Here is a 28,000-nt window from a genome sequence, read left to right on the forward strand (position 1 = left end):
TCCTCCCTAGCTTCTGGCTCACCTTCCCTTCTCAGGGGCTGGGGAAGAATTACTGCGAGTGACAGACCCTGGTGATCTTGGAGAAGTTACTCCTGGCTCTCAGGGAGACTCTGGTTGGTATCTGACATGACCACCTCTTGTCAGGAGTGTGTAGGTATCTCTAGCAGGAGACATCTGGGAAAGCGTGGGTAGGTAGAGCTGGAAGAATTCCTCATTTTCAGCTGGGTGTTGTATCACAGGCATGAAGTCCCAACACTTGCAAAGTGGAGGTAGGAGGATCAGAAGTTCAAGACTGCCTTCAGCTACGTAACAAATCCAAAGCTACCACCAGGTTTGTCACAGGTGTGAAGGCCACTAGGTTTATCACAGGTGTGAAGGCTCTAATCCTATTTGGTACACTTTTTTTTTTTTAACAAAATTCTTGTTTTTTTTCTTTCTCTGTGTGTGTGTGTGTGTCTGTGATGAGAGAGAGAGAGATATGCATTTATGTGAGCACATGGTGGTATATGTACACATACATGTATATGTACATGTATGAACATGTTGGGGCCTGAAGTTGGTGTTGGCAATCATTGCTGCTCAATCTTCCAACATGGAAGCAGGCTTTCTCAGCACTGGTATGGCTCGTGCCCCCAGCCAGCTTGCTCCGGGAATCCTGCCTTCACCTTCCCAGGCTGGTATTACAGGTAGGCTCCCCCACTGATCCAGTGCTCGTGTGGGTCTGGGGGTCACTCCACTTGCCTGGCAAGCCCATCAACCACTTAGCCATCCCCACAGACCTCTTCCCACAGTGTTTTTCTAAGTCTGAGCAGAGCCTACTTCCCAGTAATGGCTGGCAATTTGCCTTGGTTTCCTTCTTAAGCTCTTTGGGAAGAAAGGACCCACAATTTGGGGAATTCCCCAAATATAGTTGTACAGTTCAAAATAATGTCCATTCTATCTGGCTGGAGAGAGAGCCTAGCGCTCTGACCCACTCCCAGCTTGGGAGATGACCTAGATGGCTATTGTGGTGGAGGAGGAAGAACAGAAGAAACACAGTCATGCTTCTCAAGCTCCTTGTCTGCAGGATCTTGGGAATCCTGTGTACAGAGTTTAGGGCCTGCCAGAAAACTGAGCAGACAAGGGTTCTGGCTTAGTAGCCTAGTGACCTAGATCCTCAGCCCCTGAGACCGCCTGGGAGAAGGGAAGACTCAACTCTTTCAAGTTGTCTTCTGGATTCCACACTAGTGTTGTGGCACAATCCCTCCCACCCATACTTAAATGCAGAACAAAACCAAATGTAACCACAATGTGCAAAGCAATCTTTAACATTTAACACTATAAACAAAAAACAAAGTTGGGATCCTGAGCACTCTGTGGTGAGTATGCATTGTGGCACCTAGGGCAGTGAACAGGGACTAGTGAGGATTAGAGCCTTCACACCTGTGACAGCCCTGGTGGCCTTCCCTGATGAGCAACAGGGATCCAATCATTGTAACTCTTTCCTGCAGTCCTTCTCAGAACCTTTACTATTCCAATGGGGCTTGTGACCAGCCCTCCCCTGCAAGTGGGACTAGAGCAAGCATTGTTATTCAAGGTTGGGATTTATTATCTTGGGATACTTTTCTCACAGAACATTGTGTTTGACGGGGCTGTGGAGAATAGCCTCCAGGCACAGGTAGCCTGAGATACAGTGCCAAAGCTTCTGACCCTGTGACCAAGGCTTCTTCTTGCAGTATGTCCCTACAGCTGTCTCTTAAGTGCCTATTTGTTCAGAAGTATGCAAGAGGTGTGGCCCTCCTGTCAGGGAAAGAGAACAAAAGCAGTACCAGGGGACAGCCCTGCATCTGGCTCTGGGGATCTGCCAGGCACTGTGGCACCAGATAGCAGCTGGAGCTGCTGATTTCAGGAGAGCTTGGGGGCCCTGGATTCTCCCCCAGGATTTCTGTTTTTATCACTGTTTTGTCTGACATTTATTCACCAGTTGAGAGCCACTTGAATGCTGGACTTAGACTCATTTTCACTTCTGAATCAGCTTTGATAGAGGATGGAGGCAAATTTCTAAGAAATATCAACACAGAAAGACTGGGAAATAGCTCTGGACAAAGGGCTTGCTACCTAAGCTTGAGGAGCAGAGTTTGAATCCCCAGTCCCCACAGAGAAACCCAAGCCTAGGGCTTCACTGGTTAGCCAAGTCTAGCCTAAACAGGGATCTCCAATTTCACTAAGCCACAGTTTTAAAAGGGGAAGTGGGTGGAGCAATGGAAGAAGACATTCAGTGTCAACTTCAGTTCTCTGCATGAACACACATACTCATGTGCACATAAACACACATAACACACACACACAGCTATTTATTGATCTTGGGAGACTCTGCTTACACAACATTTTTATTGACTGCATTGTGGAAAATAGAAGTTCTTAGACATCTAAGCTGTCTTAGCCCTTTAAAGTCCTTAGTATGCATTTCCAGCTTTAAATATTTTTCATGAAGTTTTAAACTATAGTGTGTTCAAATTTATCATTTTCATGTTTTTATTATTGTTTTTAATTTGAAGAATTTGTCTACAGGCTGAGGCAATAAAAATGTTCTCCTAGGCCAGAGAGCATAGACTTATAACCCTATGAGTTTTACCTTGGGAGGTAAAAGAGAGTCTCAGTGCAAGACTATCCTGGGCTATATGGTGAGACCCTGCCTCAACAAACCAAAACAGAAAATTAAAATATATTTGGTTGTGAGCCTAGACTTTAACAAATTAAAAAAGATGTCCTTCTATATTCCTCTTTAAAATTCCAAAAACAACTTTTCACATTTATATATTTAACCTATTTCAAATTTACATTCATATATGATAAAAGTGGGGCCAATCCTCTGTATTTTAAAATAATTCATCTGTGTGTGTGTGTATGTGTGTGCATGCGTGCACATCTGCATGCATAGACATATATACCACACACACATGCACCCAGTAGCATGCTGAGGTAGGAGGATCAAGGGCTCAGGCCAGTGTAGACTACAAACATATTGAGAGCCTGTTCACAAAACAGGGTGGGTGAGGCAGGGCAAGATGGCTCACCAGGTAACGGCACTGCTACCAAGCTTGATGACCTGAGCTCAAGCCCCACGGCCACACAGTGGAAGGAGGGACCTGACTCCTTGTCTCCTGACCTCCACTGTGTCCACGTCACACAAATAAATTATAAATGTAAAATATGAAAGAAAGATGGAGATGCCAGAGGTTTTACTCTCATCAGACTATGAAAACAGAAAACTATGGGTCTGAGTTCTCCATTTCCTCCTGTTGGCAAGGGGTCCTTGAGGATGTTACTTGGTTGCCTTTTTTTGTAGTATGCTGGAGGTTGACCCTGGAGTCTCATATGGACTAGACTATTGATTATATTCCCAACTCTACTCTTGAGTCTGGGGTGTGGTAGAGGGTGGGGACACAGGCTGGCTAAGTTGTCCAGGCTGGCTTTAAATTTGCAATCCACCCTCCTGCCTCAGTCTCCCAGACAGCTGAAGCCAAGCATGTTTCTTCTTTGAACACCAGTCTCTTCACCGACAAAACAAGTTAACATAAGCAAAGCACTTAAAAGTGTGCTAAGCTCATGGTTGAGTGCCCAGAAAATACTCCATTCTTACTGCCTTCAGCTAGGTTTAGGGACTGTGATTTAGCAGCAGAAATGTGTGTCCACAGTTACTTTCTTATAAGCTGGCAGATTGAAAACTTTATTTTTTTTTTTCAGATATCCATTCCCATAGGCCCTTAGGTTCCATTTCAAGTCTTAGATTCTTATCTTGTTTAACTTGCGGTCAGGGATCACAAATTGGCAGCTACTAAGGTACATGGTGACCTTGGATTTACAATTCATATGAGAGATTTTAGAGGTATCTGATGCCTATCAGCTAACCCATCCCTTCCATTTATTTATTTGTTTATTTGTTTACTTGAGGTAGACTTTCTTCAGACTGTAGTTCTTAACTGCCTTCCAGTGCACGGCACCCCTCCTTCTTCCTCATCTGTAATAGTAGTGCAGTTATGGGCCTAAGTCACCATGGACATCTGATCAGTCTTTCCAGATGTGCCCTGGGCCTAGCATCTCACACACCCTCCCTTACAGTTCCCATGTTGTAAGCATCTCAGTGTGGCACCCGCTCAGAACAGGGAAAAGTTTGCTGTATCAGGCCTATGCTGCCAGGATGGGGGTTGGGGGCTCCTAAGGGATGGGTTCTCCATACTGTAACCACCCTTTCTGCTTAGGACTCCAGCAACCCTTGGGAACAACCCTAGGATGGGGGTTAGCCAGCTCTCGCTGTCATTCATCTCCCTCTGGACTTCAGCATCTGTCCTCTTCCCCACCTTTCTCTTCCAAACACACTAGGCTAGGACCCTAGCCTTCCTTTCTCAGTACCCTGGGCAGAAACTTCAAGGTTCCTGCCTTACAAACCTGCCAGCAAGTGGTAACAGCTTCTTCCTCACCTGTCAGGAGGAATCTCGAGTATAAGAAGTGCTGAATAAAAAGAATAACATAAAACACTTAGAAATGTGCAATAAGCTCTGGTCTCTTTCTTACCCCGTGCCCTATTTCCAACCTCCAAGTCTCCAGCAACACCTTAAAAGAGGCCCGGCGACTTACAAGCTCCGTTCACCATACTTTACTAGTTTCCAGCTAGCTGCAGAATAAAAGCCCTTCATACACTGGGCTCGGGCTTCCCTCCTGTGGTATCAACACGCATTAGCTGCGTCCTAGTCAGATTGAGCCGCTCAGTGCATTCCTCCCTCTCCGCCTTCCCTGGTCTGCAGCCCGGAATGCCATCTCCGCCTCTGCGCTCGCTTGGGCTTCCGGTCCGGTCCAGCCCTAGCTGGCCCATGACGCCTTTCTGAGCAACAGCTCAGCTCACCCTGATCGCTTGCCCCGAATTTTCTCAGGAAAGCGTCCTGTCATATGTGGAGGGAGCGTCGGAAGCGGTTTCCCTGGGGAACTGCAATCCGAAGAGGATCTCTGCTGCCTTCGGAACTTTCCCGAATCCTCTGACGCCTGCGCTCCTCGATCCCACTCGCTCCAGACGCAGTTGCAGTCGGTCTGAAGTGAGGGCGTGTCTGCTGCAGGTGGGGGGTGCGTGGAGGGGCTGGGCTCGGTGCAAAGGGGGCTTCCACCCGAGAGGTCACTGGCGAAGGAGAGGCGTGGTTCTAAGGCTTTAAGGGGACCGCACGTCCCCAGCACAGCTGCATCACAGGGTCTTGTAAATATGTAGGGAAACTGAGGCCTGCGGGAGAGTGACTTGGCCAGGGTCACCGGGCGAGGGGTTGTGCTCAGGCCTGAACCCTCGGGCTCCCGGAGGTATAGCGGTGGCCTGCAGCGGCTGGAGCCTCAGAACTAGCCCCGCTTCGGACCCCCAGGCCCAGGGTGGGCGGTGGAGCGCGGGTATGGACGGCAGGAAGGAGCGCAGGGGGCGGGGGCGGGGACGGGGCCGGGCGGGGCCGACACAGGTGCTCCTCATCAGGCCAGCGCCGCGGAGCTTTATAAGCCGCCGGGGTGCGGAGTCGCGCGCCGCTCGCTGCAAAAATAGTGCCCACGTGTGTGCGCGTCCCGCGCCGCACAGACCCGCCGGCCCGCCCGCCCGCCCGCCAGCCAGTCCCTTCGGGCCACGCCGGACCCCATGGCTTTCTCTCTGGTAAGAGCCGCCGGGGCGGGGCGGGGCCGGGCGGGGCCGCTGTCCCCGCCGCCTCAGCTAACGGTCCGCGCGCAGTCTCGCCGCTTCCCAGGTCCCCGCCGCCGCCACCCGGGTTAGCGTCCCGGGCGGGGCGCCGGTCACATGCCCGCGGTCGTGGGCCTCGTGGAGCGGTGTAGGGCGCGCGGGGAGGGGCAGGGAGCTTCCTCGTGACTCAGGCCTTTGGGCTTAAAGGCGCCGCGGCCCTCCGGGGGCGGCCGCCGGGCCTCGGAGCTGCGCTTGCAGACTCCCCCGGTGGCCTCGAACAGACGTCCTGACGGGAGCTGGCCGCGCGCGGACGGCAGCCCGGGCGCCCACAGCACTTCCTCCTCCCGCAGCCGTCGCACGTGAGAGCCCGAGCGAGCGGCCGGCGGTGCCCCGTCTCTCGAGAGTCGCCTTGGCGTCCCGCAGGAGGCAGGGGCGGGCGGCTCGCTGCGGGCGGCGCGTCTCGCAGCGGAGACCCCCTCAGGCTGGGTCCGCGCTGGGGGAGGCGCGCCACGACGGCGCCGACATGGCTCCTTTAAAGCCTGGTAGTCTTCGGGCCCCTCGTGCGGGCCGCGCGCTTTCCGAGCCCGGGGAAGTCACGTGGCTTCACACGTTCGATTGCTTCTGGAGCCCGAGCCCTGAGGGTGGACCGGGCCAGGTGAGGTCGCACGTGCGAGTGACGGGGCCTCGAGGGCTGGCCTCGGGAGCCTCGCGGGTCTGGGGGCGCGGGCCCGGAGGAGGAGTCGAGCAGCCCGCGAGGGGGCGCAGGCGTGGAGCCTGCTCGGCGTCGGCGGCGGCGTCCGCTTTCCTCACTCGGCGGCCCGGCGAGACGCACTCATGTGGCCTCGAGGGCGTCGCTCAGCGTTTCTCAGCCAGCAAGGCCAGGTGCCCGCACTCGGGGGTGTGTCGGGGTTGCAGAGGGGTTCGCGCGGCCTCCAGCTCCGACCTCGGGTTTGGGGGAGCGGTGACTGGACGCCGGGCGGGCAAGGCTGACAGGCTGTTTCTTTGGGGCCTAGACGCCACCTCGGGGAGGGCCCGTGCCCGCCTAGGGTTCCTGGGGCGAGGGAACCCCGGTCAGGAAAGGGCGTCCTTGGCGGGCAGCTCGGGCCATTGCTCTGGACTTCTCCACCCGGAGGCTTGCTCTGCGGCTCCAGCCTCTCAGGATGGTGAGCCTCCTTTCCAGGGCTCTGCGAGGCCACACTTCTGCAAGTGGCCCTCAACGCTGGGAGGCACGGAGCACCTGGGCTCCGGGCACTGTGCAGCCTCGGTCTGTGCAGCCTCGCGTGTGTCAGCACCGTGGTCTCTGGAGGCACTTTGTGAGGGCAGGCTAACCCTCCTCTGCCCGCAGATAGAATTAAGTGTATGGAGATGTTGGAAGCACCCGAGACCTGGACTAGCCCGGGGCTGCCAGCCTCGGGCCTCCCCATCCCCCACCGCGGCCTCCAGGCCCGACTCTGATGAACGCATTTCTCTGGCAACTGCTTCTTTTGGTCTCCCTGGCTACCGGGCTGCCTCCCCACTCTCTTCTGGCACCTGGGTAAACTGCTGCTCTGCGTCATTTGCTGGGGCCAAGGCAAGTGGGTCGAGTTTAGTGCTCTGGAAAGGCACGCATGTGCCAGCTTTCTCCAGGCCACCTCGTAGGTGATTCGGGCCACGTGTACCAGCGGAGACTTTGATGAGAGTTTTCACTTTCACACGCTCCTTTTTGAGTGTAGGATACAAGACTTTAAAAAAAAAAGCAGAACAGAAAAATACAACAGGCAAACCAAAACCTCAGAAATACAAGCTGGTGGTTGTTTTCCCGGCATGTAGAAAGGAATAGACGACTTTGTGCACTGGGCTCTACCCTGATGAGAGCCCCTAAGGAGTGTTCAAGATTGACCACTGATCATTTTACCCTTTTTTTTAAGAGCTTGCCTAGAACTCACAGGTCATTTTCTGTAGAGTTTACCATGTCCCACCCTCCCACTTCTCACAGTTATCTAAATTTGAGTCATTTGGCATTGCCTGCTCTCTTTAAAGAAAGTTGACCACCGAAGAGGTAAGCTTTGTAGTATAAAAACACTTGCTCCCCTCCCAGTGATTGTTTTACAGACAACTTTCCTGGCAGAGGCCCCCCAGTGTGGAAGGGAGGCTGTGTCAGCCTGTGTAGCAGACTGGAGTTAGAGAGCTGACACAGGCATTTAATGACCATGGGGACATTTGCAGTTAGGAATGGTTCTGGGGTCCTTTGAGTATAGGGAGTTAACACTGCTGTGGCACACTTAAGTGCTCATAAAGCAGAAAGTGGAGGAGGAAGATGAAGTTGTATGTTCTAAGAATAGCACCAAACTTGTTAACAAGGAGCTATTGATAATGGCTGTTTTGATAAGTAGTTGCATCTGGTACAATTGACTAGCTTTTCTTTTAAACCTTTAAGTGGTTTATAAACCTAAATTATACCAAGGTAAAATAAATGAGTTGAAAAAGAGGGAAGAGTAGTAACCATTTACCTATAGTGTATATGTATATACTGTTCTAAGGGAAGCATTCATTAATTGATTACTGAAAGAACTTCATGTCCAGAGTTGATGGACCTTTGACACTTCCCTATTTTGAACTCCTGGCTTATAAGTACAGCAATAAAAACTTAAGCAGTTTAGATCAAATGTAACATCTTTAATGTTGGAATCAACCTGAAGACTAGTTTGAAGTTGAGGCTCACATACCAATTCAAAAAGCCATTACGTGATGAAATCAGATCCTGGGTCTTTTTGTTGTTTTATCCCAACCAGTATTAACTCCCTATACTCAAATATCCCAACCTATTATATGTTGTGTGCCTTGGCATGTCAAGTATCAAAAGGTTGTTGGTGATGGATGATGTAAAGAAAGGGTTTTATGGGCTTGGTCCTATTTTTTATAGTTGTCTGTAGAGATAGGAATTCTCTGTTGCTGTAGAAGTCAGTATAGGTCTTCTGAGCATTAGTGCCTGGAAGGAATGTGCTGTGTCTACTATTCCATGATGTGTGTCAGAGCAGTTGGTCCTGATAGCTAGAGGTCTGGAGAAAGGCTCCTCCCACTGTGTGCTGACCCTCCCAACCTACTGTGAAGAAAACTTTTATTTTCAGCATAGATAAAATTTTATTTTTTCTCAGACAAGGCAGATTTGAAATAATTGTTTCTAAATTTTTATTATGTTTTTAATAATTGCATATTGGGAGAAAAACGACTTGCAGGAGCCAGTTTCAGCATAAGCTCCTAGGGCTCTGACTCCTGCTGAGCCACACTGACTGCCTTGAAATTTTATATGTTTTTAAGACGGATGAAAGTAGAGTGGTGTGTAATCTCACTGTTTCTGTCCTTACCAAATGCCTCTAGTGATGTCTCCTGCATTTCCACTAAGAGCTAATTAGACTGTCTTTACCAAATTCCTCTAGGGATCAGGCTGATCTGGGCTGGGTTTCTTTTTTTTTCTGTTGTTGTTGTTCGGTTTTCTTTTTGTTGTTGTTTTGTTTTTTGTTTTTGTTTTGGTGTATGTACAACAGGTTGTAAAATACTAAAGAATAATCTCCCAGGGCAAAAAGGATCCTGGCCTAGTAATGAGGGGCTGAGTTTTTAATTTTGAGCAAGGCTTAGAATCTTAGTATCAGTATCATATCCAGTCATATCTAATCTATTAAGAGGTTGGAAGGTTATAGAAACATTTAGGAACATTTATTTCTGTATTTTATTCTTACGGCTTTAAAGTAGTAATGAGTATATTCAAAACCTTTGGCAAGTTGATTTTTATGTGAGAACACAAGCTCTAATACAAACCAGGTAGATTCTTTACCCATTGCCTGGAAAGTTTTGGTAAAGATAAGAACTTCAAAATGTTACCTGGCTTTAGTCTCTGTAACATTTTTTAGCAATCAAGAAAGTCAAGTCTGAGTTCAGTATTGGCAGATTAGAGAAGCTCAGAGAGCAGTGGATGAGTCTGGGGTGCCTACACAAAAGTGCTGCTTCCTTTCTAGTGTCTGCTTTATTGCTAAATGTTGTGTGTAAGTTTAATTCACTGGTATGAGGTCCCTTAGATAATTGACCTAAAATCCTATTCATTTAAAGGGCAAATTCATTAGTGAATTTGTAGTTCTAGTTAAAGTTGGGCAGACATGTCTAACCAACGCTGGTATTACTGTATTAGACTTCTGTTTTCAATAGCTAGTAGTGGAGGTATTAAAAGAATCAGGATCAAGTAAAAAGGATTTTTCAGTGTTGGAAGAGCTGAGCTCCCGTACATCTGCTTTTCCTCATCTAAACTGAGCTGACTTTGGGTAAAATTTGACCTAGAGCTCCAGGGACAAAGGAGAAGAAGTGGGGTTGTACCTAGAGCTTAGGGTGAGGCAGTTACACAAATAAATTTTGACTTTTATCTGCTGTTTGATTTAAAATCAAGAAGTATTGATTGCATCCTTTCAGTGTTCATTAAGTCCTTGGATGCTACTAACTCCACTTATTTTTTGCTCTCCACACTGCAGCTTTGGAAATTCCCTTTATTTTCCCCTGTTGAAACATTGCTGCTGTTTGCAATGTTTCAGTTGAAAGATGCCTATGAAAGAGTCTCATCTTCTGTAAACATTGATCCCAAGTGCTGAAAGGTTTTGTGTTGAAGACAGGACCACAAACTATTAGCCCTGGCTGTCCTGGAACTCATGCTGTAGACTAGGCTGGCCTCGAACTCAGAAATCTGCCTGCCTCTGCCTCCCAGAGTGCTGGGATTACAGGCGTGCACCACCACTGCCTGGCTCCTCTTAAAGTTTTATAGGAAGGTATTTGACTTTTCATGAGAAGTTGATGTTTACATTAATTTTAAAATGACATTATAGGCCTAAGTTCGATTCTTTGTGTCAGAAATTGCATTATTGCCTTAATATTTGATGTGTTTTAAGTAATGGGGTGGCAGTGTTCTTGACTAGTTTAGATGAACACTTGGGTAGGGGTTACCTTTGAATTCAACTTCACTTCTTTGAGTATTTCTTTATGGGTTGAATAGCCCCTTAATTTTTTTTGCTAATTATTTTTATGTTTTTACCTGTATGTATATGCTCCAAGTGTGTGTCCATGAATGGTTGTGAGTCCCTGATGGGATATTAGGACCTGAATGCAGGTCCTCTGTAAGAACAGCAAATGCTCTTAATTCCTTAGCCATTTCTAGCCTCGACTAGCTCCTAGTAGTGAGTTAACACTCTTTTGTTTTGTTTTGTTTTGTTTTTCGATACAGGGTTTCTCTGTGTAGCCCTGGCTGTCCTGGAACTTACGCTGTAGACCAGGCTGGCCTCGAACTCAGAAATCCACCTGCCTCTGCCTTCCAAGTGCTGGGATTAAAGGCATGTGCCACCACCGCCCAGCTGAGTTAATACTCTTGTTTTTATTTTTAAGGCATTTTGTGCTGACTTCCCTTGAGGTAATTGGAGAATCCCCAGAAGGTTAGATCTAACGATTTGTGTACTAAAAATGGGTTCACTATTGATATTACAGGTGACTGTTGGTGTTACTGGTCTCTTTAATCTTCACCAGCATGATATGCTGGTATGATACTATGTGGTTGGATTTAGCATAGCTACCTGCTATCTCCATTGGTAAGGTTGTGAAAATAGCCTTCCTTTTTGGAAGAGAGTAATTACCTTTCTGGGTAGGCAATTGAGAATGAAGGAGTTGTCTTTTGACACACTTGATGCTATTACACCTGTGCATCTGCATTTTAGTTTGTATTCTTGGTTTTGGGCTCTAATACCATCTGTCTTCTGAGTTGGCCCTTTCTCCTGAGGTGGATATTATTGTTGTTGTTATTGTTGTTGTTGTTATTATTATTACTAGTATAATCTTGGAAGTGTTTTAAAGCTCAAAATATGTTAGAGACCTCCTCCTTCTTACTACTACTACTACTACTACTACTATAATCGTGGAAGTGTTTTAAAGCTCAAAACATGTTAGAGAACTGCCTCCCGGGTATAATTTGGAGTTGACACCAAGCCCAGGTTATAATTTCTTACTATTTTAATGAACAAAGGAAAAAGGGCTTAGAATGAAATATTGTTTTTAATTTTATGCAGTGATTGGCCATATAGCTAGAACTGGAACTAATTTGCAGACCAAGTATTCCTTCCAGAATTCTTCTGCTTTGACCCTCTGCTGTGATGATTTTATTTTACTTAAAATTTCTGCTTAATTACTACAATTAATGCTTCCTACTTTTTTCTGACCTGTTGGTCTTGGTGATAACAGGCTTTTTTTTCCATCTTGGTGATGAATTCCCTATGGTTCAGCCTGTTAGCTCAGACCTGTTCATCTGCATAGGGGGCAATGATTTTCCATAGCTGTACTCATCTGTCTGTATGACCAAGTTTTAGGCTTTTTATTATTCTCAAGATCTAGGCATTAGTCTATCTGATGCATGTTAAATGTAGCAGGTTCTGTGTGTGTGTGTGTGTGTGTGTGTGTGTGTGTGTGTGTGTATACACTAGACAACTAGACATCCCCCTCTGGTGTCGTCTTTAATCATGTTCCATCTTATTTAGGCTTTTTATTATTCTCAAGATCTAGGCATTGGTCTATCTGATGCATGCTAAATGTAGCAGGTTCTCTCTCTCTCTCTTTCTCTCTCTCTCTCTCTCTCTCTCTCTCTCTCTCTCTCTCTCTCTCTCTCTCTGTGTGTGTGTGTGTGTGTGTATATATATACACTAGACATTCCCCTCTGGTGTCTTCTTTAATCATGTTCCATCTTATTTTATAGACCATGGAAACCTGGACCTCGCCAGTTCAGCTAGGCTAGTTGACTAGGGGTTGCAGGGATTCAGCTGTCTGAGCCTCCTTTTCCGTGATTACAGGAACATGTAATGCCATGCCCACTTTTTTGTGGGTCTTGTGGATTTGAACTCAGGTTCTTCTGCTGTGTAGCAAGCATATTACCAACTGAGTTGTTTCTCCAGTTTCCAAGCCTAAAACAGAATTAGTTTATTTCCTTTGCTCTTCTAGTAGAGCTAATATAATTCTATTCCTTTACTCAATTAGTCTACATATTTTTAAAACTAAATTTGAAATTCTAGTGAAGTTCTTAACCTACTGTTCCAATCCTTTAATACAGTTCCTCATGTTGTGGTGACCTCCAACCATAAACTTTTCATTGCTACTTCATAACTAATTTTGTTATTATTTTGAATTGTGATGTAAATATCTGATATTTGTGATGGTCTTTGGTGACTCCTCCCTGTGAAAGACAATCCACAGGTTGAGAACTGCTGCTCTCGTGCCATCGTACAGACAAGAACTGTGTTTGGCTGTTGCTATTTTCTACCACACTAGGTTTGTTACGGAAAGATGCTAGAGAAGCACATTGTTGGAAATGATGGAAAATTCCCTTTAGTAACTTAGTTTCTAGAACTTAAAGACTTGCTATAATCATATGCCTTGTGTTTCCTGTGGCTTTTACATGCTTCTATTTCTTCTGCATTACCTTGCACAAATAACAGTCTGCATTTCTCACCATCCTTCTCAACTGTTGTTGCATGTTTATACCTGTCACTTTCATGGTCCATTGCCCAACTAGTGTTACTCTTGCTTCCTAGAAATATCTCCCTGCTTCTTGATCCTTAGTGGATTGTTCTGGATGAGAGCGATGTTTCATGAGTCCTTTCGGTTTTCACCCTCTCAAGATTTAAAAAAAACAGAGGGGGGTGCAGGGGGGTTAGTCATTAGTCTGTCTTTACTGTCAAAGCTCTTAGTCCCTCAGTCATATCAAAATTTGGGTTTTTAGGGGCTGGAGAGATGGCTCAATGGGTAAGAGCACTGACTGTTCTTCCAAAGGTTATGAGTTCAAATCCCAGCATCCACATGGTGGCTCACAACCATCCATAAAGAGATCTGATGCCCTCTTCTGGTGTCTGAAGACAGCTACAGTGTACTTACATATAATAAAAAAAATCTTTAAAAAAATTTTGGGTTTTTAAATTTGGATTAAAAACCATTGTACATAAACAAATAAAGAGAGCCCATGAACTGTGTAATGTGACCCTTGGGAATCTAAAAGTTACCAGTATTTTCCCTTTTTCTCATCTTATGCTAAGGGCCACTTTGGGATTAAATAAGAAACTCCCAGATTTCAGGGAGTTGGTAGTCTGATGGGAACATAAGCATGTAAACAAGGTATCTGCTATATTGTTAGAAAAAAGCAAAAATATACAGAAATAACATGGGTAGTAGGTGTGTAAAAATTAGACTTTCAAAACAGGCTTAGAGAAAAAGGTGACTTTTGGGGAACTAGTATAATATCACTAAAATTTTAATACAAAAGGGTACCATCTTAAGACAAAGGAATATATAGAAGAAACAAGTACATCTGACTATAAAAGGATATTGCAAAAAAATAATCAAGAGTGAGGTGTGGAAGATAGCTCAGCAGGTAGAAAGCCCTTGACATTAAGCCAGATGACTTGAGCTTGATCCCTGACCTACACAGTAGAGGGAGAATCACCTCCCAAGAGGTGTCCTCTCTCCCATGCACATGTGCTCACACAAATACACATGGGGGTGGGGGTAAGGAGTGTATGTTAAATGTGATAATTTTAAAGAACAGTTAACAGATTTTAGTGAGAATATTAAAGTCTGAACAAGAAGACAACAATGATGATAATGGCAACAAATACCCATAGGTGGTCAGATATGCCCAAGGCCATGCATGCTCAGTTAGGATGATGCAATCGCAGGATTTGTAGGGACCAAACAGTAGTTGTACCAACAGCTAAGATTTATAGTCAAAAGATACAGGGAAGGGCTGAAAAGATGTGTCGGTGGCTAAGAGCATAGTGTACTCTTCCAAAGGATCAGGTTCAATTCCCAGCACCCACATTTCAGCTCACAGCTGTTTGTAACTCCAGTTCCAAAGGGTCCCACCCTTAATACAGGCAAAATCTTAAAATAAAAGAAATTATTTTTGAAAAGATAACAGAGCCGGGCGGTGGTGGCACACGCCTGTAGTCCCAGAACTCTGGGAGGCAGAGGCAGGTGGATTTCTGAGTTCAAGGACAGCCTGGTCTACAGAGTGAGTTCCAGGACAGCCAGGACTATACAGAGAAACCCTGTCTTGGAAAAAACAAAAAAAAAACCAACAAAAAAACAAATCCAAAACACCAAAAAAAAAAAAAAGATAACAGAGAAGACAGAGGACAGCTGTAATACCTGCTGTTTTAATTCTTTGTTATATGTCCATAAGTTGTGATTAATTACCTCTGTTAACTTGCAGATATTTCATCCTGCTAGTATATACCTGTAGTTATAGCTACTTGGGAGAGTGAGGTGGGCTAGTCTGAACACTTTAGGCTCCTTCACAACAATTTTAAAAAGGATAGTTATGTAGCTATTAGTAGAGCACTTTCTTTTCTTTATTGGATATTTTCTTTATTTACATTTCAAATGTTATCCCCTTTCCTGGTCCCCCCCTCCCCAAAAACTCCCTATCCCATCCCCTCTCCCCCCGTGTCTATGAGGGTATTTCCCTCACCCACCCACCCACTCTTACCTCCCACCCTGGCACTCCCGTACACTGGGGCATCAAGCCTTCACAGGACCAAGGGCCTCTCCTCCCATTGATGCCTGACAAGGCCATCTACTAAATATGCAGCTAGAGCCATGGGTTCCTCCATGTCTACTCTTTGGTTGGTAGTTTAGTTCTTGGGAGCTCTGAGGGGGTCTGGTTGGTTGATATTTGTTTTTCCTATGGGGTTGCAAATCCCTTCAGCTCCTTCAGTCCTTTCTCTAATTCCTCCATTGGGGACCCCGTGCTCAGTACAATGGTTGGCTATGAGCATCTGCCTCTGTATTTGTCAGGCTCTGGCAGAGCCTCTCAAGAGACAGCTATATTAGACTCCTGTCAGCAAGCGCTTCTTGGCATCCACAATAGTGTCTGGGTTTGGTGACTGTGATATAATACAAAACAATACATGCCAAGAGATTATAGGGACGTAGATAAAATGTAACCAGCTTCTATTAAGTTAACTTAAAAAATTGGGATAGGTCTAGAGAGATGGCTTAGCAATTAGGACCATTTCTTGCTCTTGCAGAGAACTCGGGTTTGGTTCTCAGTTCCTACATGGTGGCTGGCAACTCTAACTCCAGTTAAGAGTACTCCAGGAGTACTTTACAATGTTAATTAAAAAAGAAAGAAATATTTCCCTCAGATTGACAAAGTTTAATTACTTCAGCAATGGTATAGCAAAGTTTTAATGAAAACATACTGATAGATAGGATATGTCTGCATCAAAGCTCTTAAGATCCATCCTTAGGAATGTTAGAGTTGTAAAGAATTCTGAGAGTGAAATGTTTGAGAACTGTACTCCTATACAGGACATGTTTATTTGTATTTTTCAAAGGTCTGTTGATAGGAACATACATGCAGAAAGAAAATATTCTGAAAGGTTCAAGAATTGCCCATTGGATTTTATAAAGCACAGTGAACTAAGCAAAGAGCATTCTTTCTGTGGTGATTTGAATAAGAAGTGCCCCTATATGCTCATATATAAGAATACTTAGTTACCAGGGAGTGACACTATTTGAGAAGGGTTAGGAAGTGTGTCGTTGGTTCAAATGGGCACAGTCTCTCTCTGCTTGAGCATCAGGGATGTAACATCAGCTACCATTCCAGCACCATGTTTATAATAAACCTTTGAAACTGTAAGCAAGCCCCAAGAAATGCTTTCTTTTAAAAGAGTGGCTTTGTTCACGATGTCTCTTCACAGCAATAGAATAGCAACTAAGACATTCCATAACATGTTGGGAAGGAGAGTAGCATCTGATACTTCAAGGATTAAAGAGATAAGAAAGGGTGTAAGAGTTAGAGGTAAGTGGCTTCTCTACAGAGAAGCTAGGGGAAGATTACCAGAGGGGAGTGTGGGGCTAAGGAACAATCTAAAATTTGAAGAGAGTTGATCCTGTTTACAGAAAAGACGAATATATAACAGAATAATAATCCAGAGGTCTCAAGGGTACAGGATGTCAAAACTTTTTTGATAGAACTTCTTTGATACTAGAGGAAAAGATAATAGTAAGAATTGTGTCAAAATGAATAGAACCTAGATGACCAATTGTCTAGGGCCTTCAGTATCTTTGACAATAGTGATTTTTGAGACTATCATTATCATGAATGAAAAGGTATGCTTAGCTAAATTGAAAATCTTGGTTGAAGTTTACAGAGCTCTAGAATTAAAATTGAGGTCCCAAACTTCAGATTCCTTTTCCCTTCTTTCTATATCAGGCAGTTTGAGAAACACTTGGAGAAGAGATAGGAGTTTGGGAAACAACTCTGACATAACTCTGGAGCCTTGGAGTTTCGAGGGATTCTCTGTGGTCAAAACTTAAAACCCAAATTCTGAGTAGTCATTGAGTTTTGACAGAAGAGAATTAGTGAGTGAATATCCTATTTCTAAAACATAAGAAACTATTACTGTATATGCAAGTATTATTAAATTGCCCTAAGTACCTATGACAGAAGTGTGATAGGGATCTAGCTATCATATGGTATCTGTATTGAGAGCTTGAAACTATAGCAGATCTTAATGTTGGGTACTGCTGCAGAGGTATAGATATAGGCTGTGAACAGCCTTACAATTTATCAAATTGTAGAGTTAGTGATGCCTACAGTGAATAGTGACTAGTATTTGTGGACAAAAGCTATAGTTAGAGTGGTCATGCTATCAACTATTTTTGAGCAATTTTGGTATTAAATATTCCATTCTGGGCTTAGGGAAATGGCTCAGCAATTACTCTGCTCTTGTAGAGGACTCAAGTTCAATTCCCAACTCACAACTGCCTGAAACTCCAGGGATGGTGGGCCTGAAGACTTCTGGTCTCCATGAGCAGCAGCACTCATGTACATATATATCCACATATACATGCACAGACGTTACCTAAAACTGAGAATCTTTAAATGATTTTCTTACTATTTTCTGGAAACTGTTCTGTTTCCTTCTCAGACTGACAGTAGAATTAAGACTGGGTAATTGATTGGTAGATATAGAAACCCTGTGGATACATAAAAATAACCAAAGGAACCAGGAGAAAGTGGTTCATGAATTCAGTAGAGTGTCTGAGGTCCCCCCTCCCCCAAAGCTAAGAAAGACTTGGTTGGCTTTGGCAACTATGAAGTCATTGATTTAGGACCTATATAGTGTTAAGTTTTTTTGGAAAGCATGTTGACCATGTTATAGATTGAAGGAATGAATGGGAGATAAATATTGGTTGGTCATGAGGCAGAAAAAATGGGCAGTGGATTGAGGAGGATTAAGGTAGAAGAGCCTTGCACACAATTAATAAGGAGGAAAGAGCCATTGTAGAAACGATGGGAGATCATAAAGGAAGAAGAGCAGTCAACAGTCTCTTGGGATGGTTAATAGATTCTCTTTCTGATGGGGTTGCCTTTATTTCTGGTGAAATGTACTCATTCTTGTTGGAACACTTCTCTCATTGAATATACTGTGTTTTATATCCTTTGACACTTTGTTCTGCCTATTACCTTTTTTAAATGTCTGCTTATTGAAACTCTTCATATTGTTTTCCCTAACTTAGAAGTTTTAATTGTGAAACCATTTCTAAGACTGCTTATTACTTGAGTATTTGTTTTCCATGTTTTCCACTGGCCTGACTGAATTTTCTCATTCCATTAAATGAATTCTTCTGAGACATGAACTGTTTTATCCATTCTGTGATCTCAATTTCTAACCAGCAGTCTTTAAAGTATTCATGAAATATTAATTAGATTGAGCTGTGTGAAATTTCTATTTTTGGTTAAAATGACTAGTTATACTAACTAAAATCGTATTACTAATTTTATATGTACCAAAATAAAATCTTATACATTGTATTTTTTCTAGACTACCTTTTTTTTAAAGACCTTGGCAAGGGTACCCTGTTCTTTTCCTTCTTTTTCCCTCATTTTCAGTTTCATAGTACATGTTTATGAATAGTACAAAATATATGTATGTATATATATATATGTATACACACATATATATAAATATATATACACACACATACACACACACACAGAGCATATTTCTTTTTGTTTTTGTTTTGTTTTGGATTTGGTTTTTCCGAGACAGCGTTTCTCTGTATAGCCCTGGCTGTCCTGGAACTCACTCTGTAGACCAGGCTGGCCTCGAACTCAGAAATCCGCCTGCCTCTGCCTCCCAGAGTGCTGGGATTACAGGTGTGCGCCACCACCGCCAGGCCACAGCATATTTCTTAACATCCCTCCTACCCCACTTTCTCTCTCTGCATAGGTCCCCTTGTTATTTTTCTTTTTTTTTGATACTGTTTTATCATGTAACAAGGTGGCCTTGAACCAAGCCTCTCACTTTCTTGATGGAGATTTAAAGTAAGTATAGAAATGTAGCCAGGTTTGCATTATTTTTGAGGAAAAACAAGTTCCTAATTTGTCATCCCTAAATGATTTGTGTGTGGTTATTTATATAAGAGCTGCTTAAAATTGCAGTAAAAAGTATATTCAAAATCTTGATTGTAAATGTTCAACTATATATTTGATATAAATCTAAGGCAAATTTCCAAAGTACAATACAGTATAATGTTCCTGGGAGGCATTATTTAGATTTAGGTTATTTTCTGTTGCTTTTTAAAAAAATTTTTTACTTTGTAAAAAAAAAAATTTACTTTGTTTTAAAGAAATTGTTACTTTGACAATATTTTTTAAAAGGCTTTAATATACAAGACCAATGATTTTTTAACTAAAAAGAATCAAATTAAATGGATTCTCTGGGGGGAAAAGCATAAACAGTTTTTTCTAAAATCTTTTTTTTTCTCTGTATAGCCCTGGTGTCCTGAAACTCACTCTGTAGACCAGGCTGGCCTTGAACTCAGAAATCTGTCTGCCTTTGCCTCCCAAGTGCTGGGGTTAAAGGCATGTGCCACCACCGCCCGGCTGGCTTTCTAAATTCTAATCCATGGACTTTGGCTTTAAAATTCTCATGTGGGAGTAAACGGAATCTTTCAGATAAACTTGAATTTATTTATTTTTTTCTTTCATTTTGACCAGGCTGGCCTCAGACTAACAGAGATCTGCCTGTTTCTGCTTTCCAGGGGTGAGGATTAGAGGCATGTACCACTACACCTATCCCAAACTTAAATTTCTTTGCTCAATTTTACAAGTCTGTATGGGGACTAACAGCAACTCTTTTGAAGGCATCTCTAGTGTAGGGAGTTGTGTTCTTGAGTACAAGCATATTGAATAAAAACTAGAGATGGTAGTGCTGTAGTCATTTATGAGAATTGTTACCTAGATTTTGACCTGAGGAATGGTTACCATATGCTCAGCCTAGGGCATATACTGTCTGAAGCCAAGGCCATGGTTTTCCAATAAAGTAGTTCTAAATATTTTTTTGCCATATACATACACAATTTTATGATTCATTGTATAATAGCCCTGGCTGTCCTGGAATCTTTATTGTAGATCTCTGTCTCTCAAGTGCTGGGATTAAAGGCATGCACCACTACTGCCAAGCTATACTAGGTTTTTGATTAATATAAAAGCATAATTATTTTGTCCACAATAAGACTTAAGTAGGTAAAAACAAAAAAAAGCTTGTTGATCTCATTTTATGGCAGAATACACCAAAACAATAGACATTATTAGGCAATAGAAGATTAAGAAAAAGTTTGTTGTGGTAAAATATTGGTCTGAATTCATAATTTTGCTACTGATATGATAAATACCTGATTATGCCATATATTTGATATGTGGTCCCAAAGGGTTGCAACCCACAGGTTGAGAACCACTGAGATAGACTATAAAGTCAGTGCTACTATGGGAGTAGATAATTTTATTTTATTTTATTATTTTTTTTTTGAGACAGGGTTTCTCTGTATAGCCCTGTCTGTCCTGGAACTCACTCTGTAGACCAGGCTGGCCTCGAACTCAGAAATCTGCCTGCCTCTGTCTCCCAGAGTTCTGGGATTACAGGCGTGCACCACCACTGCCTGGCATGATAATTTTAATTTTAAAAATGAGAAATAATGAATTCTTTTAATTGGTATGTTTTTAAAAATCAGTCTATTCTATGGTGGATTAAAGTTTTAGATAGCTGGATAATACTTAAGTATTTTAATTAAGCTTGTGAAGTCAAATGATTAGAAAAGAGAAGGGTCTGGGATTATAAAATCATTGTTTTAGCTTTTAAATATATTTTTTCTCATTTAATGAGCACAAAAATCCTTTCTTCAAAATCCTTGCTGTTGCTCTGACTCATGGCATAATAACAGTAGTCCTGATAGCATTAATTTGCTCAGCATATAATTAGGTGCCATGCATTGTGGTAAGTACTACATGTGTATTAATTCAGACCCCCCTACATGTCATAGTATTGTACTTTCATGTGTAGTGTACATATAAGAAAAGTGTAGGGACTGTTCTCCATCTAACTGCTGGTTTACTAACCTCACCCCCAAGTGTGGGTTAGTATTATTTAGTATTTATATATATTTAGTATTACTCATGGCAAACATTGCTACTTACTGGTAAGTTAAACTATTTGAGGTGTAAACTAAACACTTTGCTTATTTTTATTCTAATTACACAGTTGCCTTAAACAAGACCTCTAATTTTAATATATAAGAGAGGGAGGAAGGCATGCCAGGTAATATTTGCTCAGTTCAGGAATATGATGCATCTTCCTAATGGTATTAGGAGTGAGGAAAAGTGGCTGGATAGATTCTTAAATTAGATTTTTTCAGGCTACTTGAAATAATAAGCATTTTAGTCCTCCCTCATGAAGAATGAATTTCTCTCAGAAGGCTTCCCCAAGTCTGCATGTGTCTCCTAACTATTATACTTTTCTCATTGGTCTTCATCTCCTCTGCAACTGTTGCCAGGTTATAAAGACTTACAGTTGATCATTTTCTTGCCTTCAGATGTGGCCAAGATCCTGAGATTTTATTTATAGCTCTTATATTATAATAAACAAAGTAGAGTTTTCTTGTTTTACAGTGTTAAAGAGGGCTTTAAAGTTTTTGGTAACCTCTGATATAAAGATACTAAGTACTTAACCTGGTGTATGAGCCTTTCCAGTCTCCTTTATTCTGTACCTAATACTCTGCCATAATGGAACACTTTTGATAATGCCTTTCTACTTTCTGTGTTATTCCCTAGACCCCCTCCTTTCTCCAGCTTCCAAATACATTCTCAGTCATGTGGGTTAGAGGACAGAATATGTTTACAGCATGTTGTACCTTGTATGGCATTTATTTATTTATGACATGATCAGATCTTAGTTCTTTGTCCTAACTTTCAAACTTTCTTGTAATTAAATCTTTGCCTCATTTTTAACCCTTAAGGTGTTGCCTATAGATCGAGGACACTTAATGAATGTTTCTTCAGCAGTGAATGAATGAAGTATATAACCTTACATGTGCAAATTGTAAATTCATGCCTTAATGAGGTTACAAAGTGAAGTTGAACATCATCTTTTATGCTTTTTTCTTGTTGTTTTGTTTTTTTGAGGCAGGGTTTCTCCGTGGAGTCCTGGCTGTCCTGGAACTCACTCTGTAGACCAGGCTGGCCTCGAACTCAGAAATCTGCCTGCGTCTGCCTCCCACGTGCTGGGATTACAGGCATGCGCCACCACGCCGGGCTTCATCTTTTATAAATGTACAATTGTGAAAAGATCTTATGAGTGGTGTGAGTCAGTAGGGCTTGGCAAAACAGCCTTGTAGAATTGAGTATTCTGGTAGTCTTCAAAGGGTGCAGAGGATATCTGTTTTCAAAAGCTTGAAGCTAAGGTAGGATATGAATTGTTCATTCAATGCTATTCTGCAGTTTGTAAACTGTAAATGCATGTGGTCTTTTTCATGATCACGTGTATTTTAACAGGGCAGACAAAGTAACATTGTGCTGGTATGTTTTGATGAATGAAGCTATAAGCTAGTTCCAGTTTTCCATACTTGTTCTGATTCCCAAATTATTTTAGAATGATTGCACTCCTTATGCTGATTTTCTTCTTAGAAAATTAAGTCTGTCTGCTGGGTATGGAGTCTCATACTTGTAATCCCCTCACTTAGGAAGCTGAAGCAGAAGGATAACTTTGGGTATCTTCACTCTACCTCCCTTCTCCCCTCCAGGCTACCTATGGAATTCTAGGCTATTTCTCAAACAGCAGTTAAAGTTCAGGGAATGGTGTAATTTCAGAAGGGGTGTAGGAAGATCAGGAGTGCAGAGTCATCCTATGTAAGGACCTGTCTCAAAAGAAGAAAAAGAAAAGAAGCTGGGCAGTGATGGCACGTGTCTTTAATCCCAGGCAAAGGCAGGTGGATTTCTGAGTTCAAGGCCAGCCTGGTCTACAGAGTGAGTTCCAGGACAGCCAGGGCTATACAGAGAAACCGTGTTTTGATGCCTCCCCCCCCCCCCAAAAAGAAAATTCAACCTGTGTGTTATTACTTAAAGCATGTGACCTTGAATGTAGAATGATCTCAGCTAGGTAGCTGCCCTTGGTACTAATAAATGTTACTTAACAGTTTCTAGAGAACAGAATAGAGAACAGAATACCACTGGCAGCACCACTGTTAAAAAATGCCTCTCTTCTTTTTGTGACTGGCTTCTTTCATGTTTTCAAGGTTTATCTATATTGTGCCATATCTCAGTACATTTCTTTATATCAGATGTTATTCCACTGTGTGGATATACTGAATATTTGAACTTCTGGTTCTGAAGTTCATGCTATTGCTACCATTTCATGTAAATTACTATGTGTGTGCTGCTAGATTCAGGAGGTTCTTGAGGAAATGTCTTTTTACTTTCAATAATACAGTGTTCTAAGTACTTTGTTCATAATAAACATTCAGTGCATTGATGTGTAGGCAGTAAACTGAAGTCTTTCTTACTTTTTCTAGTTCATGGTATTGTTGAAAATAACCTTCTATGTGAATATAGAAAACCCAAGCATGTTTTCTTCATTTCTAGGAAGAAGAAGCAGGAAGGATAAAGGATTGCTGGGATAATCAAGAAGTTCCTGCACTCTCTACATGTAGCAATGCCAATATTTTTCGAAGGATAAATGCCATTTTGGATGATTCACTGGACTTCAGTAAAGTCTGCACAACACCTGTAAATCGAGGAATTCATGATCAGTTGCCAGGTAGTATGAGATTTGAAAATCAGATGCACAGGGCTCATAAAGAACTGCAGCTAAGTAATGCATGCTAGAGGGCTTATTGGGGGGCCTGTGGAGAACACACTGAGTTTCTGGCAGTATTAGACCATTTCATGGTTTGTATTATGGATTGGATCTTCTCATTTGTGGAGACTGCCCATAATTATAGAATAATCTGTTTTATATGATGTACATTAAGAGTTGAATTAAAAAAGTCTGAAAGTAACAGTATTTGTGTGGGCAGAGAAGTGTCTGGGAGTGGAGTGCAGACATGTGATTCTAGCTCTTAGGAGATGGAGACAAGGAGAAATGTAAATTTGGGGAAGCCTGGGCTACATAGTCATTTCAGGACTAGCATAAGATAATTAGCAAGACCTTGTTTTAGAAATATAAAACATAACCACCAATTGTTAGTCATGGTTCTAGCTCCAATACCACAAAGGAATATAATATGAATCATATCTTTAAAGATTTTTGATAGCTGTTTATATTGAGGGGCTGGAGAAATGGCTCAGTTGTTAAGAGTACTTTCTGCTCTTGCAATGGACCTGAGTTTGTTTCTCAGATGAGCATCAGGTGGCTCACAGCGCCAGTAACAGCAGTTCCAGGGAATTTGATACCCTGCTGATCCCTCGGGGCCATAGGCACATACATGGTACATATATTTAGGCACTCCCATATACACGTAAAAACAAGTTTTTTAAAAAGTTAGGGTTGAAATAAATTTAATATTTAGTTCAACATATGTAAAATACTGTCTTGTCAACATATAATCAGTATAAAATGTGCTAGTAAGCTATATTCTGTCTGTATCACTCTCTGCCTTATTCCTCTGAGCATAGGGTCTTTCACTGAAATTGGAGCTCACTGTTTTCTTGGTGTTCCTACCCCCAGCTTTCTGCTAGACTGGTAGCTAGCGAAACCTAACAAGTCTGTTCGCACCCTTCCCGGTACTGACATTATAGGCACATATGGCCACCTATAGGTTCTTCTATGGGCTCTGTGGGTTCCTGCCTGTGTAGCAAGCCCCTTTTACCCACCAAACTATCTCCCCAGATCAGCTCTATCTTAGTACTAAGACTTGAGAATGAAGTAAATGTGTCATAATGGACTAGTTATATTTCAAATAGTAACCACTTATGACTGGTAACAACTGTGTTAGATGGTGCAGTCTTTAAAACATAAATACAGGTCAACAGGCATGCAGTTTTCCCATGTGTAGGAGGAGACTGCTGATCAGTAAGAAACGGGGAAGCTCCTGATAACTCTTGCCAAGAAATTATGGATACCTTGACAGTGTTTCATAATCTTCTGTGCAAGTCGCAACATGTTTAAGAATGTTGATGTAATGTTTTACTTGGGCCATTTTAGAAGAAAGATTACATTTTTAATTTTTTAGAATGGACTTTGGAAAAATAACAGATTTCCCAGAATGATTGGCGAGTATTGTTTTTTAGTTATAAAATCTGTGATTTAACTTTTTAAATTTAGTGTTGGAAATAATTCCCATGAAGATATAGGGTCCATGAATATTAAGTAGCTAAACATTTGGAGGAAAAACTAAGTAAAACTGAAGGGTCTGTGATGGCTCAGCGGTTAAGAGCACTAACTGCCTTTGCTGACAACTCCAGGTTTGGCTTCCAGCACTCACATGTGGTTCACAACAACCTCTAATACAGTTCCAGCAGCTTCCAAAGTCTTTATCTGACTTCCATGAGCACTACACACATAATGCATGTATTCGAGCATACACAAATATACGTAAAATAAGATAAAATGTTAAAAAGAATAAAATTGAAGCTGGGTGTGGTAGTGACCACCTATAATCTCAGTTCTTGGGAAGCTAGATATGGGTATTGCCATGAGTTCAAGGCTAGCCTGAGTTACTAAGTGAGGCCCTGTCTCAAAGACAAAAATACTAAATTGACTTGTGGTGTCTGTAGAATTTATTTCTGATGAATTGTACAGGTACATTTGACAGTCTGGATGTTTAACTCTATCAACTTCCAAAAGTACATACACATATAAATTATGAGCTAATTAAGTTCTCCGTTAGCTTATAGTGAATTAAAAATTCATGAAGGTTCCTTAGTTTCTAATACATGTTCTATTATTTGAGAAAACTGATTATATTTTATCTATTAATATTAATATTTTTATTAGTTTTATTTATATTATTAATCAAATAACAGGTATATTAAATATATCTATTATTTGAGAAATATGATTATATTTTCTGCTAAGACTTGGGATAAGAATATAGCTTAATGGTAGAGTGTGTGCTTAGCATAATCACTTGGGATTGATTCCTAATTGAAAAGAATAAAAAAAATGACCATCAGTGGTGGCTTAACCTCAGTGAGTTACTTCAGTCAAGCATAAAAGTTTTTGGTTGATAATTTTTCAGTTGGTGCAAGATTGTTGAATTGCCTTTATAGAGGTTTGGTTCCAAAGCCATAAAGGTAATACACATTGTGTTTCAAAAGATTTCTAAAAACAAAATCAAACAGCATTCTTATATTCGTTGTAAATGGTATTGTAGCATTTTCATACTAGTAAATGTTATATATTGGACATATTTCCTTTCATCCCGCCTTTGCCTTTTCTCTCTCCCCATTAGTTCTTTTTAACCCCTTTGATAGTTTTGTTTCTATGTCCTATATATGTACATGATTTTTATGTATAGGTACATATCTAGGGTCTGTAATATGAAATAAAAGATTTGTCTTGTTGAGACTAGATTAACTCAATATGTTTATCTTTGGTTGATTCAAGTTTCCTACAAACAACATAACTTCATTCTTTATGACTGAAAAAATTAAATTGTGTATGTTTGATGGTTTGTATATGCTTGGCCCAGGGAGTGGCACTGTTAGGAGGTGTAGACTTGATGGAGTAGGTGTGACCTTGGTGGAGTAGGTGTGTCACTGTGGGCATTGGCTTTAATACCCTCATCCTAGCTGCCTGGAAGCCAGTATTCTAGTAGTAAAGAGTAGTGAAGATGTAGAACTCTCAGCTCCTCCTGTGCCATGTCTGCCTGAATGCTGCCATCCTCCCACCTTGATAATGGACTGAACTTCTAAACCTGTAAGCCAGCCCCAATTACATGTTGTCTTTATAAGACTTGCCTTGATCACGGTGTCTGTTCACAGCAGTAAAACCCAAACTAAGACAGTAAACCCATCTTCTTGTCTGTTATGAGTTGGTTCTCCAAACTTTGCTGCTGTGGGCAATGTTACAGTAAACATTGATGTGCAATGTTGACACAGAGGCCTTTGGAGAAGTATCCAGGAGTAATACATCTGGGTCATGCAGTAAACCTTTCTGTTGTGTGTTTTTTGGTTTTGTTTTTGTTTTTTTTTTAAGGAACCTTCATGTTTATTTCCATGGTAGCAACATAGTTTAATATTCCCACTGTATAAGGAGTTATATTTTGTCCACAACCTAGTTAGCATTTGTTGTTGTTGGTGTGTGTGTGTGTGTACATACATCATGAAGTGCAGGTGTTCGTGGCTGCCAGAAGTGTTGGATCCTCTGGAGCTGAAGATAATGATGTAGTTGTGAGCTGCCAGATGTGGGTGCTGGGAAACAAAATCTGTTCTTTAAGAGTAATAAGAGCTTTTAACCCAAGAGCTGTCTTAGGACCTTGTTTGTTTTATTTTCTTCCCTCCCTCTTGTCTTTTGGAGTAGGAGATGAAGTCTCAGATATATACAGCCTTACCTTGGCTTGCCTAGAATTTGCTATGTAGACCTCAGACTGAGGAGATCTGCTTACCTCTACTTCCTGGGTACTGAAATTAAAGGTGTGCACCTCCTGCATCTCCTGTTTTTTTTTTTTTTTTTTTTTTTTTTTTTTTTTTTTTTTAATGACTGTTCTGACTGGAGTGAGGTGAATTGTAAAGCTAATTTAATTGCAATTCCTGATAGGTAGTGACCACAAGTATTTTATATATGTTTGATGAGTTTTGCTTTATTTTTGAGAATTAACAGTTCATTAATCCATTTAAAAAATATCCTAGAGTTCCTCCCTCCATCCCTCCATGTGTGTGTGTGTGTGTGTGTGTACACATATCCTAGAGTTAACTCTCTGTCTTATGTGTAGCTAGCAACGATTTTCTCCCATTCTGAAGGCTCTCTATTCATTTGGTTAACTGTTTCC

At 42.0% G+C, this 28,000-nt stretch overlaps 1 protein-coding gene across 3 annotated transcripts in view; it reads left to right on the top strand.

Moving 5' to 3' along the window:
* The first annotated feature begins 4,877 nt into the window (after positions 1-4,877).
* Positions 4,878-28,000, top strand: part of Cpeb1 (cytoplasmic polyadenylation element binding protein 1) — a 104,653-nt gene continuing 81,530 nt past the window's right edge. For 2 of the 3 annotated variants that reach the window (XM_052159685.1, XM_052159692.1), the window contains exons 1-2: positions 6,074-6,335; positions 23,652-23,826. In XM_052159685.1, coding sequence (XP_052015645.1) covers positions 6,204-6,335; positions 23,652-23,826 — 307 coding nt within the window. In that variant the 5' untranslated portion in view covers positions 6,074-6,203. Of the gene's footprint in view, positions 5,091-6,073; positions 6,336-23,651; positions 23,827-28,000 lie in introns of those variants that run through there. The other variant, XM_052159697.1, reaches the window with a different exon arrangement.

Source organism: Apodemus sylvaticus, chromosome 1 (assembly GCF_947179515.1).
Source record: "Apodemus sylvaticus chromosome 1, mApoSyl1.1, whole genome shotgun sequence".
Taxonomy (NCBI): Eukaryota; Metazoa; Chordata; class Mammalia; order Rodentia; family Muridae; genus Apodemus; species Apodemus sylvaticus.